This window comes from Pongo abelii, chromosome 12, assembly GCF_028885655.2.
Source record: "Pongo abelii isolate AG06213 chromosome 12, NHGRI_mPonAbe1-v2.0_pri, whole genome shotgun sequence".
NCBI classification, from domain to species: Eukaryota; Metazoa; Chordata; class Mammalia; order Primates; family Hominidae; genus Pongo; species Pongo abelii.
In genome coordinates, this window is record NC_071997.2 from 105,701,839 (window position 1) to 105,716,276 (window position 14,438).

General features: G+C 57.1%; 1 protein-coding gene across 1 annotated transcript; it reads right to left on the bottom strand.

Moving 5' to 3' along the window:
* Positions 1-181: 181 nt before the first annotated feature.
* Positions 182-8,070, bottom strand: EMILIN1 (elastin microfibril interfacer 1). The gene is made up of 8 exons (XM_002812197.5): positions 7,343-8,070; positions 6,301-6,420; positions 5,619-5,839; positions 2,585-4,513; positions 2,064-2,180; positions 1,587-1,604; positions 1,298-1,435; positions 182-907 (listed from the first exon to the last, which is right to left on the bottom strand). The coding sequence occupies exons 1-8, from the start codon at positions 7,510-7,512 to the stop codon at positions 570-572; spliced, it is 3,051 nt and encodes a 1,016-aa protein (XP_002812243.1). The 5' UTR covers positions 7,513-8,070; the 3' UTR covers positions 182-569.
* Positions 8,071-14,438: the final 6,368 nt, after the last annotated feature.

Genomic DNA, 14,438 nt, shown 5'->3' on the forward strand with positions numbered 1-14,438 from the left:
AGGAGCAGGGCGGGCGCCGCTTGCTGCCTGAGCCAACCCCGAGCCGCCCCGAGCCGGGCGGAGGCGGCGAGCGCAGTGCGGAATCCGGGGTCCCCTCCGGAGGCCGTCGTCTCTCCCGCCCCGTGCCCTGTGCACGCCCGGCAGCCCCCGACCCCGTACCGTAGCAGAACGGTTCGTTTAGTTTTTTTTAGAAAAACCAAGTGTCTTTATTCCTGGATCGTTTAGTACGGCGGTGGGCGGCGCCCGCGCGGGGGAGCCTGGAGCCCAGGGAATCGGCCTGGAGGGCCAGTGGAGGGAGTGGAGGGTGCGAGGATCGGCTCCTCCGCAGGCCGGCCCTGGAGGGGATCTTGGGGGATCGCGCCAGGCCAAAAGTCTGCATGGGCGGCCCCGAGCCTCCCTGAGCCGGCGCGCCCCGGGCGTGGGGAGAGGCCGCTCTGGGCGCGGTGCCGCTGCGGGCCCGGGTGCGGCGCTCGCCCAGGGCTGGGTGCCCCGTCTCAGGCGAGATCCCAGGAGCCCGCCGACCCCGCTGTCTCTTCAGCCGGCGTAGACACGTCGGGCGGGACCCCAGTCTATGCGTGTTCAAGCTCTGGGTCCCCATAGAGCAGGGCCCCGCTGAAGATAGTGAGCGGCTCCTCCGAGTGCGCCAGCTGCCCCATGACCAGGTCGACACAGACCGTGTCCCCGGCCTGCAGCGGCAGGATGAGGCTGAAGACGCCCAGGGTGCCCGGGCTGGGCTGGCTCTCGGCCACCGGCTTATTCTCCAGGCCCTCAGGCTCGTAGCCGCCGGAGTCTACGCGGGCCACGCCCTGGTTGGAGCGGGACAGCACGGCCTCCACTTTTTCGTGCCGGTGCCCAGTCAGCACCGCGCTCAGCAAGTAGCGTCCAGCCAGTGGCGCTGTGAACACGCCTGGGGACAAGGATAGCAGTCAGGGGTGCCAGGGAAGCTCCGGGGAGCGCACCAGAACTCCTGGACTGAGGAGGGACCCGCTGGGTCTTTTCCCCTCACTGGAATGTAAGCGGCAGGGAACTGGGGGCTTTGTTCACTATGCATTCCCAGCACCTAAAACAGTGCCTGGGCAGGAGCAGGCCCCAGTAGAGATATGCTGAATGAATGAATGAATGAATGACTACTTCTTCTCCCCACTGGCTGAGAATGAATAAATGAAGAAAGAGCCGGGGTCTCCCCAAATCAGAGAATGAAAAGATTCACACTGTCGGAAGAGGCAAGAATGGGAAGATATCACTGCACACCTCACCCATTTCTCCAACCGTTCAACCCAGCCCCTCCCAGGCCTACCTGTCTCTGGATCATAATAGCCTCCATCATTGAGCAGGACTCTGTCGAAGGGGACCGTGCCTGGTTCAGACCGGGGCAAACTCAGGGCAGCTGAAAATGCCACTCGGGGCACAGGGGCTGCTGGTGCCCCCTCCACTCCTGAGCGGAAAGGGTGGATGTTAAAGGGGATGCTCAGGGCAGAGTGCCAGCCCCCTTCCCCTGCTGGATCCCCAGCCCAGGGCTGCCCAAGGACCTCCATCCTCCAACCCCTAGTCACTTCTCCCTCCAGAATCAAATGAAAGGCACTCACCCTGTTCACCTTGAGGACCTGTGAGAAGAGGAAAGGGAGCAGTGAGAAATAAAGCAGCTCTCACTAAGTCACTCAGCAAACATCTGCTGAGGCTCTCCTGTTGTGCTGGGTGCTACGTGGACTTCAAAGCAGGAATTGGGGTATCAAGAAAAACAGGAATAGGTAGGGTCCGTTCTGTTCAACTGCTGGGCCATCCTAGCCTTTCACACCCCAGACAGCTATAATAGACTCAGCTTTAGTCTCCAGTACTGCAGTGGGGCCAACATTATCCGTTAGCCTCCTAATACCCATTAACCAAACACAATGACTATCACAGTTCCTCCTCACTTTCCTCTGATTTTCCCTTATCAGTCAGGTAGTAACCAATTCCCCTTGTCAAGTTCAGAGTGGAATGTCAAGCCTGGGGCTGCCAGCGGGGGTCAGGGTTGGAGGGGGCAGTGGCAACCCTGACTGCAGCAAGGGTCTCAGTGCACATACCTGGTGGCCCGATGGGCCCCTCTTGCCCGTCCTTGCCTGGCGATCCTGGAGGTCCAGCAGGGCCTGGGGGTCCCTGCAGCCCAGGAGGCCCTGGGGGCCCAGCCTCTCCCGCAGGCCCTACAGTGACAAAATTGAGTTGAAGGAGGGCCATAAAAGGAGTTTCCAATGGGTAAGGAAGGTGGGTGGTGGCTTCATGAACAGGGAGAAGATGAATGGAACAGGTGGAGCTTTGCAGGCTGAGGGGGCGACGGGGTCCCTTGCTGCATATGCTGGATCCCTGGCTGGCAGAGCAACATCCTCTCTCCACCCACAGGCCTAGTGAGCAGCCAGAGGGAGGGCGGGGAGCTAGGACCTTGCATCATCTGTTGCAGGCAAACTATAATGCCCGGAATAGTGGCTGGGGCTGCAATTCATGCTGGGAAAAGCGAGGAGAAAGCAGATGAGTTGGAAGCTGGGCCGGGGGAGGGGGAAGAAAAATAAGGGGCTTGAAAGGGGTCCCCTCATGCCTTTTGTCCCCTCACCAGTGAGGTCCTTCAGGCTGAGCTGGTGCAGACGGTCCTCCAGGAGCTGCAGGGAGCTGTTAAGGGCACCCAGCCGCCTGCCCAGGCCCGCCTGTCCCCCGACCAGCTTCTCCAGCAGGGCTGCCTGCGTCTGGCTGGTGGTGTTGGTTTCCCGTAGCCCAGCCCAGAGCCCAGCCACGTGTCTGGAAAGGCCCTCGCGCAGGCCCTGCAGTCCCCCAGCCACAGTGTCCAACCGTTCACAGACACCCTCAAGACGGCCCAATCGCCCCTCTAAGCTGGGGCACTGGCCGGCCTGTGCCTGTCCCTCCTCTAGGCCTCGGAAGCGCTCCTCACTCTCCGTAGCATGCTCTGTGGCCTCCTGCTGCAGCCTGTTAATCTCAGAAATGATGCGGTCCTTGGTTGCCCCCAGGTCAGCCAGATCAGCGCCCTGGCCCTCCACAGTGGTCTGGAGCTCATTCAGTGAGTCATTGAGGGAGCTGAAGGTGAGAATAACCTCAGAGAGCTCTCCTTGCAGGGCCTGCAGGGCTGAGCCTGAGCTGCCCCCAAACACGCTGAAGCCGTCCAGGGGCCCACGGCTTGGGCCCCCAACACCTGGACCAGCCCCAGGACCCCGAGGAGGCAACAGGGGGCAGGAGCAGCGCTCCACACCATCCCGAAGGCGGCCTAGTTCCTCTTGGACTCCACCACAGGCCCCACAGCCCTCATCCCCATGGGCCTGCAGCAGCCCCTCCAGTTGGCCTAGCCGGGCCGCAGTGAGATTCAGCCGTAGTGTGAACTCTGCAGCTGTCTCATCCTGGGCATCCACACGATCCTGGAGCCGGCCCACAACCCCTTGTAATCCCTCCAGCGTGGCCTGCCGGGCCTCCCCTGCCGCTTCCACCGTGTGCAGGCCAGAGCCCACCAGCCGCAGCTGCCCCTCACTGTCCAGCACCCTGCGCTCCAAGGCACTGAGGATCTCACTGACCTGAGAGTCCTGCTCCCCAGGGGCCCCAGAGCAGAGCTGCCCGCATGCCTGCATGGCCCCTGCCACCTGCTCCTCCAACAGATCCAACCGCCCCCCCAGCTCCCCGCTCACATTGGCCAGCAGCCCCCCCAACTGCTCTAGTCGGCCCCGGGCAGCAGGCAGCCAGTGGCCCAGCCCCCCAGGAGCCCCAGGCCAGCTCTCCTCCTGCTCCTCCGAGGGGCCCAGGGTGGAGTTGAAGCGGTCCTCCAGGCGAGACAGGCGGGAGGCCAAGCTGGTGTAGCCTGGGGGGTGGCCCCCCTGCCCTGCGGCTCCTCCCAGCTCTGTGCCTCGCCGCCCACTCAGCACTGTCACTGAGCCGGCCACGACATCCAGCCTGCGCTCCAGCTCTGCCAGTCGCCGGCCCAGCTCTGGAGAGCAGCATTCCTGAGGCGGCCTGCGGCCCACGGCCAGCCCGGCGAGGTGCCGTTGCCGCTCCTCCACTGAGGCCAACAGCTTCTCCATCGCTCGCAGCCGCTCCCTGTCCTCCTGCTGCTGCCGGCGGAAGCCATCTAGCCCGGCCAGGCACACGGAGCAGGACTCCTGCAACCGCTGCTCCAGCTGCCGCAGCAGCTCCTCACTGGGGCCCGGAGGGGCTGAGGCTGGGGCTGGGGCCCTGCTGCCCCCACTGCTGCTGCCGCCGCCGTGATGGTTGTTGAGGTGACCCAGCTCCTGGTCATGGGTGGAGACGCGGGTGTCCAGGAGCTGCAGCTGGTGCTGGATCTCATTGAGGGTTTCATGCACCCCAGGGCGGGCAGCCGCGTCAGCTGGCTGCTGCCTCCCGTTGAAGGCCGTCTCCACAGCCCTCTGCACATCCTCTGCCAGGCGCCCGCTCAGTCCTTGCAGGACTCCCCGCAGGCCTTGCAGCTCCTTGGTCAGGCTCTGCACCTGTTCCTCCAGCTGCTGCACTTTCTCTGACTCCCCAGGACCTGAGGAGAGGGGAAGGCAGAAGGCAGAGGGGCTGGACCCCAGAGATCAAGGCCCCTGCTCACCCCAGCTCCACCAAGGGTCAGATGCCCAGGCTAGCTCTGCCTCTCCTTTGGGTGATTTTGGCAAGAGGAAAAAAAGGAAACTCCATTCACTGAATGCCTCTAGGCCAAATATGAACCATGGCTCTGTTCTTCAATAACTCCCCTGGGGAGACACCATGAACTCTTCCCATCATATAGGCTGGGAAACTGGACCAGAGATATTAGGTGCCTGGCCATGGAGCACAGGTTTAATAAATGGCAGTGCTAAGTTTCAAACCCAGACCATCTATCCAGCCCTCAGGTCCATGTCCTTTCCACCTGCCCAGCGTGCCTCTTAACTTCTTGGAAACTCTTTCCTCTTCTGTGAAACGATAATGACACTCTTCTGTCATGGGGCTGTCAAGAGGGGCGAAATGGGAGTGTAGGGAGGCACTTTGGATGCCACAACAGTAGCTACCACTGGGTGACACTTCCCTGCAACACCACGGGGACAAAGAAGAGGCTCTGTGGACGGTGAAAGTTGGCCAGGAGTTCCTGTTTGCATAATTATAGTACGGCTATCTCGGGGCAGGGAAACAGCACATCCGGTGTGCAGCACGCAGGAGGGAAGGCAAGCCATGGGAACTGCTGCATGCTGGGACCTGTGGTCTCCAGAGGCCACGGAGGGGTCTGGGATCTGTAGTCAGGTGCAATGCATGCTAGGATTTGTAGTCTCAACTGTCTGTCCCCACGGACCAAGCTTCTCAAAGGAATGCCCCTTTCTCCTGCAGCTGTTTGAAGGATCTTGGCCACATGTGGGCGTGTGCGAGCACCTTCTCTTTCTTGGCCTTCTTTTTCTCAGTCTCTCCATCTTTTGCACGCTCTCTCTCTCTCTCACAGACAGACACACACACACACACACACACACACGGGCAGGGAATCTCTGCGATCTCACTAACCCTTCTGCCCCTCTTCTCTCTGACATGGAGCACGGGGGACTCCCCCAGCAGCCTGGCCCCACATTTCCCATTGCATCGGATCACCGTTTGGAACTTGCCGCCCTCGCAGCAGCTCCCACACTCACCTTCTCCCCCCAGTCCACTGAGGGGGCTGCCTGCACTGGAGCCAGAGAGGTTGGGGCGAGCAGGCGGGGGCAGGGGCCGTGGTGTGGAAGACGCAGGCCCCAGCGCTGGAGCGGGACTCTCAGCACAGTCATCGCCCCCATAACCCTGACAGCACCTCCACTCCATGTCAGTCACTGTCTTGTAGGCCACACGGTAGCGAGGGCGGAGGAAGCGGCGGTACCTGGCAGAGGCAGAAGGAGGCCTCTTTATTCCTCCCTGTACTGTCAGTGACCCTGGTCCCTGTCCTCAGGGGTGGGCAGTTGCTGGTGGGCATGGCCTGTCCCTCAGGCTGGGTCCCTCTTACTGTCCAACATGTGGCCTTGCTCAGCTGACAGCTGTCAGCTTTTTGGCCAAGGGTTAAATCCCTGCTCTTCCTTCCCTTGCCCTGTGCTGGAACCTTGAACTCCTCTGCTTGAGCCTGAGCCATCCCAGAGAAGGCATCTGGGGCTGGCGCGTGAGGCAGGTTTGCCCGCAGTCTCCCACCAGCCAAACTGTTGTCTCAGTATCTCCTCAAAATGGCTGTGACCCTAGCCCCTGTCCTGCCCTCGCTCCCTGCTTCATACAGACTCCCTGAATCAGCCACCCACCATCTGCCCTCACCCAGTTCCCACCAAGGGCCCGTTCCCCGGCCCTGGGACTCACATGATGCTTTGGGGACACTGGGGCTGGCCCCAGGCACAGGGCTGGTACTTGACATATGTCTCCACTCCATCCTCAAGGACACAGCTCACTGTCCGCGTCACCACATAAGCACACCAGTTCCTGTAGGTACAACCCCTTCTGGGTCCAAGGACCAAAGATACATGCCCTGGAGGAGGGCCCAGGGGCTACCAGAGAGGCTGAGGAAGGCTCCAAAGATGCAGAGCCCTTGGGGATCAGTGAGAGCAAGGGCTTTGGCACGGCCACCCTCCCTATCCCCCACGCTTTCCTGTGTAGCAGGAGCAGATAAAGACTTTTCAAGATGGGGAGAGGCGCAGAATGGAAAACCACAGAGCAGTCAATCCTCATGGCGGTGGGGTCCCAGGGAGCCTCTGAATGTACACAATCATGTGTGTCCCTTTCTGGGCCCGTCTCAGTCCCCAGTTTGGCATGTCGTGTGCACATAGCCAGCCCGGGCCCTGTGGGTGATCTGAACACTGGCTTCCACCCCACCCCTCTGGGAGAGGACGGGCAGGCCAGCTCGGGGTTAAGTAGAGAATAAGCCATTGATGAGCCTGCCTCTCTTGGGGATTGCAGTTCTATACTCCTGGCCCCATTCATGCCGGCCTCTGATCTGTGTCTGGCTGGAGGGCTGGAGGGAACAGAGCTGGAGTGGTGTCAGAATTATGGATTACTGGATGGGGCCAAGGGAGCCCTAGAAGGGGACAAAAGTTCTCCCTGAGGCTCTGGGGCTGGGATACAGAGGGCAGCTGGCAGGAAGGCCTGGCCCACTCCCCTCAGGGCAGCTTCCCTGGGGCATGTGGGAGTGCACCCCCTAGGTGACCCAGGGAACATATGTGTTCAGGGGGTCCTGGAAAAGACCCTGTGAGAAGGTGGGCATGTGAGGAGCCACCTGATGGATGGGCTTCTCACTCCCCCTCTGCCCTGCATTAGCGGACACAGCCTATGGCAGACAGCCAGGCGGAGGTGGCATTCTGACCCCTTTCTCACCACCCAAGCCTCAGGCTGGGACCCAGACTCTTACCTGTGGCGGCTGGCTGGCCGGGGGGCAATCTGGGCCTGGGGACCCCCGGGGCTGAGGGCCCCACTGGACCCTGTGTAGAGGCTGAAACCTCGAGGAGGGTAGCTGGCGGCCCCCGCAGCTGCGGTCAGCAGGCAGCAGAGGTAGCAGCTCCAGAGGGTGCGGGGGGCCATGGCGGGGGCGCTCCACAGTGGCCCTCAGAGACTCATCCCGCCCAGCCACTGGCGCCTCTGCCGGCCCCGGGGATGCTGCTGCTCCACAGGACAGCCCGAGCCCGTCCCGTCCGTCCCAGCTTCCTGCCGACAGCCCCCAGCCACACGTCTTCTCCTTGGCTGCCTGGACTGACCCCTCTCCCCTCCTCTTTCCTCCTCAGCTCCTGTCCGTCCCCGCTCGGTTCCTTCCGCTCTCCTCTTCACTTCTGAGGGGGTTTGTTCTCTGTGCCCCCTCTGGCCTCCCGCGCCTGGTCCCTGCCCGTCTCAGGAGCTGCGTCTCAGAAGTTGCGTCCTGGGCGTCCGCTCCCTCGTCCCAGCTGGCCCTCTTCTGGTCTCCCTGTCCTCTTTCCCTGATGACCAGATCCTGGGGGTGACAGGGCTTTGCCCCTGTGGCTGTTCGGAGGCGCGAGAGTGGCTGTGGGGCGGGCCCTGGCCTCCTCCTCCCTGCTGGCTCCCCTCCCTTCCCCCCTGTCTGGCTGGCGGTCCGGCCTCCCCCTTCCTCCCCCCACCTCTCCAACCATCGTGCGCCACATCTGCTTCTTGTTAACTCCGGGAAAGAGGGAAAAAAAAAGGAAAAACAGAAATGTGGAGTTGCCGCCGGGCTTGAGGCCAGCCTCTCAGATGGGCCACATGGAGCCAGGGCCGAAGCTGGGAAGGAGGCCCAGGGCTGGTCACTCCGACTGGGAACGAGAGCCAGAGCCGCAGCTCCCCTGGGGCTGGAGCAGGCCTCCCCTGGGGGAGAGGGCCCCAGAGAGGGAGCCCAGAGGGAAGGGTGGGAGGGAAGGACTGACTGGATAAGGGAGAATGAACTTGGAGGGCTCAGCAGGACTTCACTTGCCGTCTAGTCTAGCAGTCTCCTTTTAGAGATGTGAAAATTGAGGTCAGAGTGGGAGAGTGACTTGTCCAAGGTAACACAGCAAGTCAATGGTGAGGCTGAGAACGCACACTAAATACCAGGTCAGTGACTTGGGAGAAAGGAGGAGAGGAGAATGTGCTGCTGGGCCGGGGAGGAAAAGGTCAAGGACTCCACTGAGGCAGACGGGAAATCCACAGACGACAGAAGAGGAAGAAAGGGCCGGGTGTGGTGGCTCACGCCTGTAATCCCAGCTCTTTGGGCGGCTGAGGTGGGCAGATCACAAGGTCAGGAGTTCAAGACCAGCCTGACCAACATGGTGAAACCCCATCTCTACTAAAAATACAAAAATTAGCCAGGCATATTGGCGCACGCCTGTAATCCCAGCTACTCAGGAGGCTGAGGCAGGATAATTGCTTGAACCCAGGAGGAGGAGGTTGCAGTGAGCCAAGATCACACCACCGCACTTCAGCCTGGGAGCAGAGCGAGACTCTGTCTCAAAAAAAAAAAAAAAAAGAAAAAGAAGAGGAAGAAAGGCACCTGGCAATGGGGAGCAGGCTTCTGTCAAGCAGTAGAGGGCACATGGGCAGGAAGAGAAAGAACCTTTCTTAAAAGGATAAATGAAAATGGGTCCTGGGAAAATGAAAATGGGCTTGTTTTGGTGATGGTCAGGCCATAACTGGATGAGGGTGGGGGTGAGGTAAATCGGGACCTATCTATCTTTAGACCACCAAAGGAAGTCAATCCCTAGCCTGGAGGCAAGTCTGATAGCTCTCAGTGACAGGCAAAGAGCCGTCAGCCTGACCTGAAAGTTCCACCTGCGCCATCTTGATCTAAAAGCTTGGTCTCCGTCACCGTCTGACCCGCAGCGCTTGACCAGGGTCTCCAGGTGGTGGGATGCTTGGGAGAAAGAAACAGAAGCACTAGACAGAAAGGAGACAGGAGAATGCTGTGTGCCAGGCACTGCGGAGGTGCCCAGGTAGCAAAGGCATAGGTAAGACCCAGACGCTGTCCACTAAGGAGCAACTGAGGTTGTTGGAGAATGGGACACAAGCCCCCAAACAGAGAACCATCACAAGCCAGGACAGAAAAAGTGCCAAGGGGCAGGACAGAGGGATGATGTGTGTTCCAGCTAGGAGGAGGGAAAAGACAGCTGGCTGCTGGAGATAGTCAGAAGAGAGGCTGGAAGAGACAAAAGCTGAACAGCATTGGGGTGGGGGCGGGGGTGGGGGGCAGGAGTCAAGAACAGAGACAAGGCGAGGAGAGAGATTTCAGGCTCAGGAAGAGCGGTCTGCCTCAGTCTCCTCAGCTGTAACACAGGAATAACAGGACTCTCCATGCCCCTTTGCGAGGATTAAGTAAGTCAATGCATGTAAAGCATTCTAGAACAGTGCCTGGCAAATGGTAAATGCTCAGTCAAACGTTAGCTCTTTTTTTGTGTCAGGAAAAAATGGGACCGAAATTCAGAGAGGTAGATTGTGGACAAATTAGGGAGAGGCTCAAATGACTGGTTATGAGGTTGTATTGCAAGTTTTTGAGTAGAAGCATATACACATACGCGAAAGAAGGTATTGTGGGTGAGAGCGCTGAATACGGTGTCAGAGCACAGGCAATGTAGCCCCAGCTCCTCCTGTCACTATGACTCAGCAAATCCCATGACACCCCTGGGAGTCTATGTGTCATCTAAAGTCCCTTCCAAATTCTACACTGCAAAGTGATGCAGACGGGCTCTGGTGGTGACAGTGACCATGGATAGGCAGGGAACGTTGTGACTGCTTGGTGACTGCCTGAGTAATGAGGGACCAGATGAAGGGAGACACGAGAGAAGATTCCAGCATTTGAGCCAGGATGGGGAAGTTGGGAAGAGAGCAGGTTTGTAGGAAAGAAGAATGATCGTAGTTTGAAGATACTGAATTTAAGATGAGAGTAACACATCCTAGTGGAAACCAGTGTCCAGGATGGTTAGCAATGGTGGGCCACTGATTCTTCCAAAATGTGCAGGGCATTAGGTGGAAGTCATGAGAATGAATGCCATCAAATCCTCAGTGTAACTCTGAAGCATCTTGTCTCCGATGTCCTATGACCCAGAATGTGACCTTGATGGCTAAGAGAAATGTTTGTGAAAAGACAGGGTCAGGCTGGGTGTGGTGCCTCACACCTGTAATCCTAGCACTTTGGGTGGCTGAGGTGGGAAGATCACTTGAGGTCAGGAGTTTGAGACCAGCCCGGCCAAATGGTGAAACCCCATCTCTACTAAAAATACAAAAATTAGGCCAGGCACGATGGCTCATGCCTGTAATCCCAGCACTTTGGGAGGCCGCGGTGGGTGGATCCCATAAGGTCAAGAGTTTGAGACCATCCTGGCCAACATGGCGAAAGCCTGTCTCTACTAAAAATACAAGAATTAGCCAGTGTGGTGGTGTGTGCCTGTAATCCCAGCTACTCAGGAGGCTGAGGCACGAAAATCACTTGAACCCAGGAGGCAGAGGCTGCAGTGAGCCAAGATTGCACCACTGCACTCCAGCCTGTGCAACAGAGTGAGACTGACTCAGAAAAAAAAGAGGGGGGGGTGGTTGGTGAAAGTAAATGCTGGAACAAACAGAAATGGAAATTTGTAGTTGCCCCTTAGAGCCCTGGGGATCAGCACACAGGGAGATTTGAAGGAAATGTTTACAGGAGATCCCGATTTCAAAGAAGTTTTCGGTGGAAGGCTTCAGCTTTGTCCCTGGTCTCTAGGCTCAGGCTCTGGCTCTGGCCCTGGCAGGAAGCCAACCCACTTCCCCTCCAAATTGCCCCAGCTGCTGCTATGGGTTTTCTCTCTCTGCTCTTCTCCCTCTCTTCGCCCTTAGGAAGCCTCTGGCAACCTGAAAACTCACCCCAGCCATATTGTCACTGCCCAATTGTTAGCCATTCCCTCTCCTACCCTCTGAAATTCAAAAATTTGTTGTATAATTTAAGTGTATCAAGTGAAAAATGTTGGCTTTGAAATATAGTTGCAGTAGGTTGCATTTCATTTGCCTTCATGTAATTAGGAGATGAGACCTAGGAGCTGTCATGAATGTTTGTGAAATCACAAAGATATCAGTGGCTCTGAGTTCACCAGGGAGGATGCTTCCCCTTGCTGGCTTGAGTGGGCAAGCAGGCTGCAATGGAGCCTAAAGTTAGAGTGCAGTGATAGTGGTGATGGTGGCAGTGACATGCTGGTGGTGGTATTGGCAGGCAGCCATAAATTTCCAAAGCAATTGGTAAGAGTTCCTGACCCCCCAAAAAGCTAAGTTGCTGGTGGCACTAGGACATGATCTATTTTACAACTTCTCCAAGGTGGGTAATTTCCAAGGATCTAGTGCCAATTGGCCCTACAAGGCAATTAACTCATTCATTCAGCTTCACTGACTGAGCAAGAGTTCATGACCAGGGTCAGGACAGCCGTGGGCACTAGCAATAAGGAGCATTTTATGTCTAGCCTCTCTGTCAGAGGACTGAATATTGGGAGGGAAAAGGGGAATAATATGATTTGGGGCCTGGCGCTGTGGCTAACGCCTGTAATCCCAGCACTTTGGGAGGCCGAGGCAGGCGGATCACTTGAGGTCAGGAGTTGGAGACCAGCCTGGCCAGCATGGTGAAACCCCGTTTCTACTAAAAATACAAAAATTACCCAGGTGTGGTGGCACACTCCTGTAATCCCAGCTACCTAGGAGGCTGAGGCAGGAGAATCGCTTGAACCTGGGAGGCAGAGGTTGCAATGAGCTGAGATCGCATCACTGCACTCCAGACTGGGTGACAGAGTGAGACTCATCTCAAAAAAAAAAAAAAAAAAAAAGTGATTTGGGCCTTGGGTCATGCCAATCCACATGGGAATTCAAGTTTGTGGGGAGTCTTGAGCAAAAGCCCACTTTTCTCCAAAGAGATACACTTTACTTTTCCTTTCAGCTCTTCCTCCAGGTTTAATACTTTAGTAGCCGACCTCCCTGAACCCAGTCCCCCCTCTCCCGGGTCTTGTTGCTTTCTCACTCCTGAGCTTAATCCTGGCCTCATGTCCTTTCCTTGAAAATCTCACACTAATCACAGAGATTGAGCTCCACAAGTGCCCCCCAGTCATTTCCCTCCACATCCTCCCAAATCCCCCCAGGATGAGGCTGTGCCTGTCTCACTTCCCACATAGTTTTTTTATCCAAGTTTGGTTCGATATTTGTCAGTTCTTAGTTAAGTCTAGTTCAGTCTCATAGACTGTTTTTTGTTTCAGTTCTTCCAGGCACTGGGCCAAATGACCCATCCAAAGCTGATAAAGACTCACTGACCTAGGCACAGGAAGTTCTGCGAGGTGAATGAATTTCTGGGTGGCCCTAAAATAAATCCTTTCCTTCTTGTGCCTAACCCTAGGACAACGTACTGAGTCCACAGTTTGACCTGGAACATGGAGTGGAGGTAGGAGGAAGAGGTGACACTGCTGTTTTACCAGTTTCTAGAAACTTGGTGAAATCAATTACCTTCTGGGCCTCAGTTTCCTTCCTTTTTTTTTTTTTTTTTTTTTTCCCCCTGAGACAGGGTCTCTCTCTGTTGCCCAGGCTGGAGTGCAATCTCGGTTCACAGCAACCTCCGCCTCCTGGGTTCATGCAAGTCTCCTGCTTCAGCCTCCTGAGTAGCTGGGATTACAGGCATGCACCACCAGCTAATTTTTGTATTTTTAGTAGAGATGGGGTTTCACTATATTGGCCAGGCTGGTCTCGAACTTCTGACCTCAGGTGATCCTCCCACCTTGGCTTCCCAAAATGTTGGGATTACAGGTATGAGCCACCATGCCTGGCCAGTTTCTTTCTTCATAAGATGATTTTTGAAGGCCCCTTTCGGCTCTGATAGTCTAGGATACTATGCACCTGGGTCAATTGGTTTTAAGCACTTCCAAGGCTTTCTTTCATATCATTTTCAGTCTAGAAAGTTTAACTTCCAGGGCTGGCCTAAAGGTAGAGCTTATTTTTAAAAGGGAGGGCTAGTTTTGATTCAACAGTAGACCTAAGTGTTTGGTTGGACTTGGATCTGCTTCAAATTTCCAGGAGACATGAAGCATATGATGTGTAATCCTTAAGACCTAGACCCTTACTCTTCCAGAGAGGAGCTGGAAACAGACTGCTTACTGAGGGATGCATAAGGGAGTACCTGTCTGGGGTTTCACCAATGTTATGTGGAGGGGACTCGGCTTTCTAAATATCAAGCTTCTGAGAAATATTGAGTGGGGGCTGGTGGTGAGGTGGGGGGAGGCCAGGGGAACTACAGACTGCTAAAGGCAGGGATTATGTTTAGGAGCCACCCGGCTGAAGCCCTCGGTGACAAACTGTTGATGGTCCCAGGCCAGGGAAGGCCACTTTGGGATAGTGCATCCCCAGCTCAGTGCACACAGGCGGCAAATTGGTCCCCTGTCCCGAGCCCATAGCATCTCCTGTAGAGTTTTCTTTGGCTCCGAGAAGCAGAGGCCTCCCCTGAGCCCTGGCCCCCCTCTACCGCAAAGCAACTGGCTTCCATTACCCCTGACAGCTCCAGAGCAACAGCCCAGCCCCCGGCCCCGGCCTGGCTCAGTGCCGTTCCCTTTTATGGTGAAGCTGAGAGAAAGCATGGAGTGAGGGGGGAGAAAGTTCTGGCTGGGCAAAGGCTTGGAGAGTTCCAGGGTGCCTCTCCCCTCGCCAGAGACCCTCGGGTACCCGCAGCCACCGCTCTTCGTTCTCTTCGGCGACCTAATCTGTCCTGCACCCAGGACCCCTCTTGCTTGTCCCAGCCCTTCCTCCCCTTCTCCATTCCTCCCCTTCTCCCTCCCCCACATCCGGGGGGTGATTTCCCACTTGGCGGAAGTCCCACGGTTTGAGTTGTGATTCCGGGAGGGTTCGCCCTATTTCCGACGCCCACCTCCGGGGGTAGGGTGAAGGGAGGGAGCACGGCTGAGACAGAACCTGGTCAGATCACAAAAGGCAGCATGGTTCTACTTGGTTGCATGTGGGTCACAAAGGATGGCGCCGGAGAAAGGAGCACCCGGCAACACCAGCCC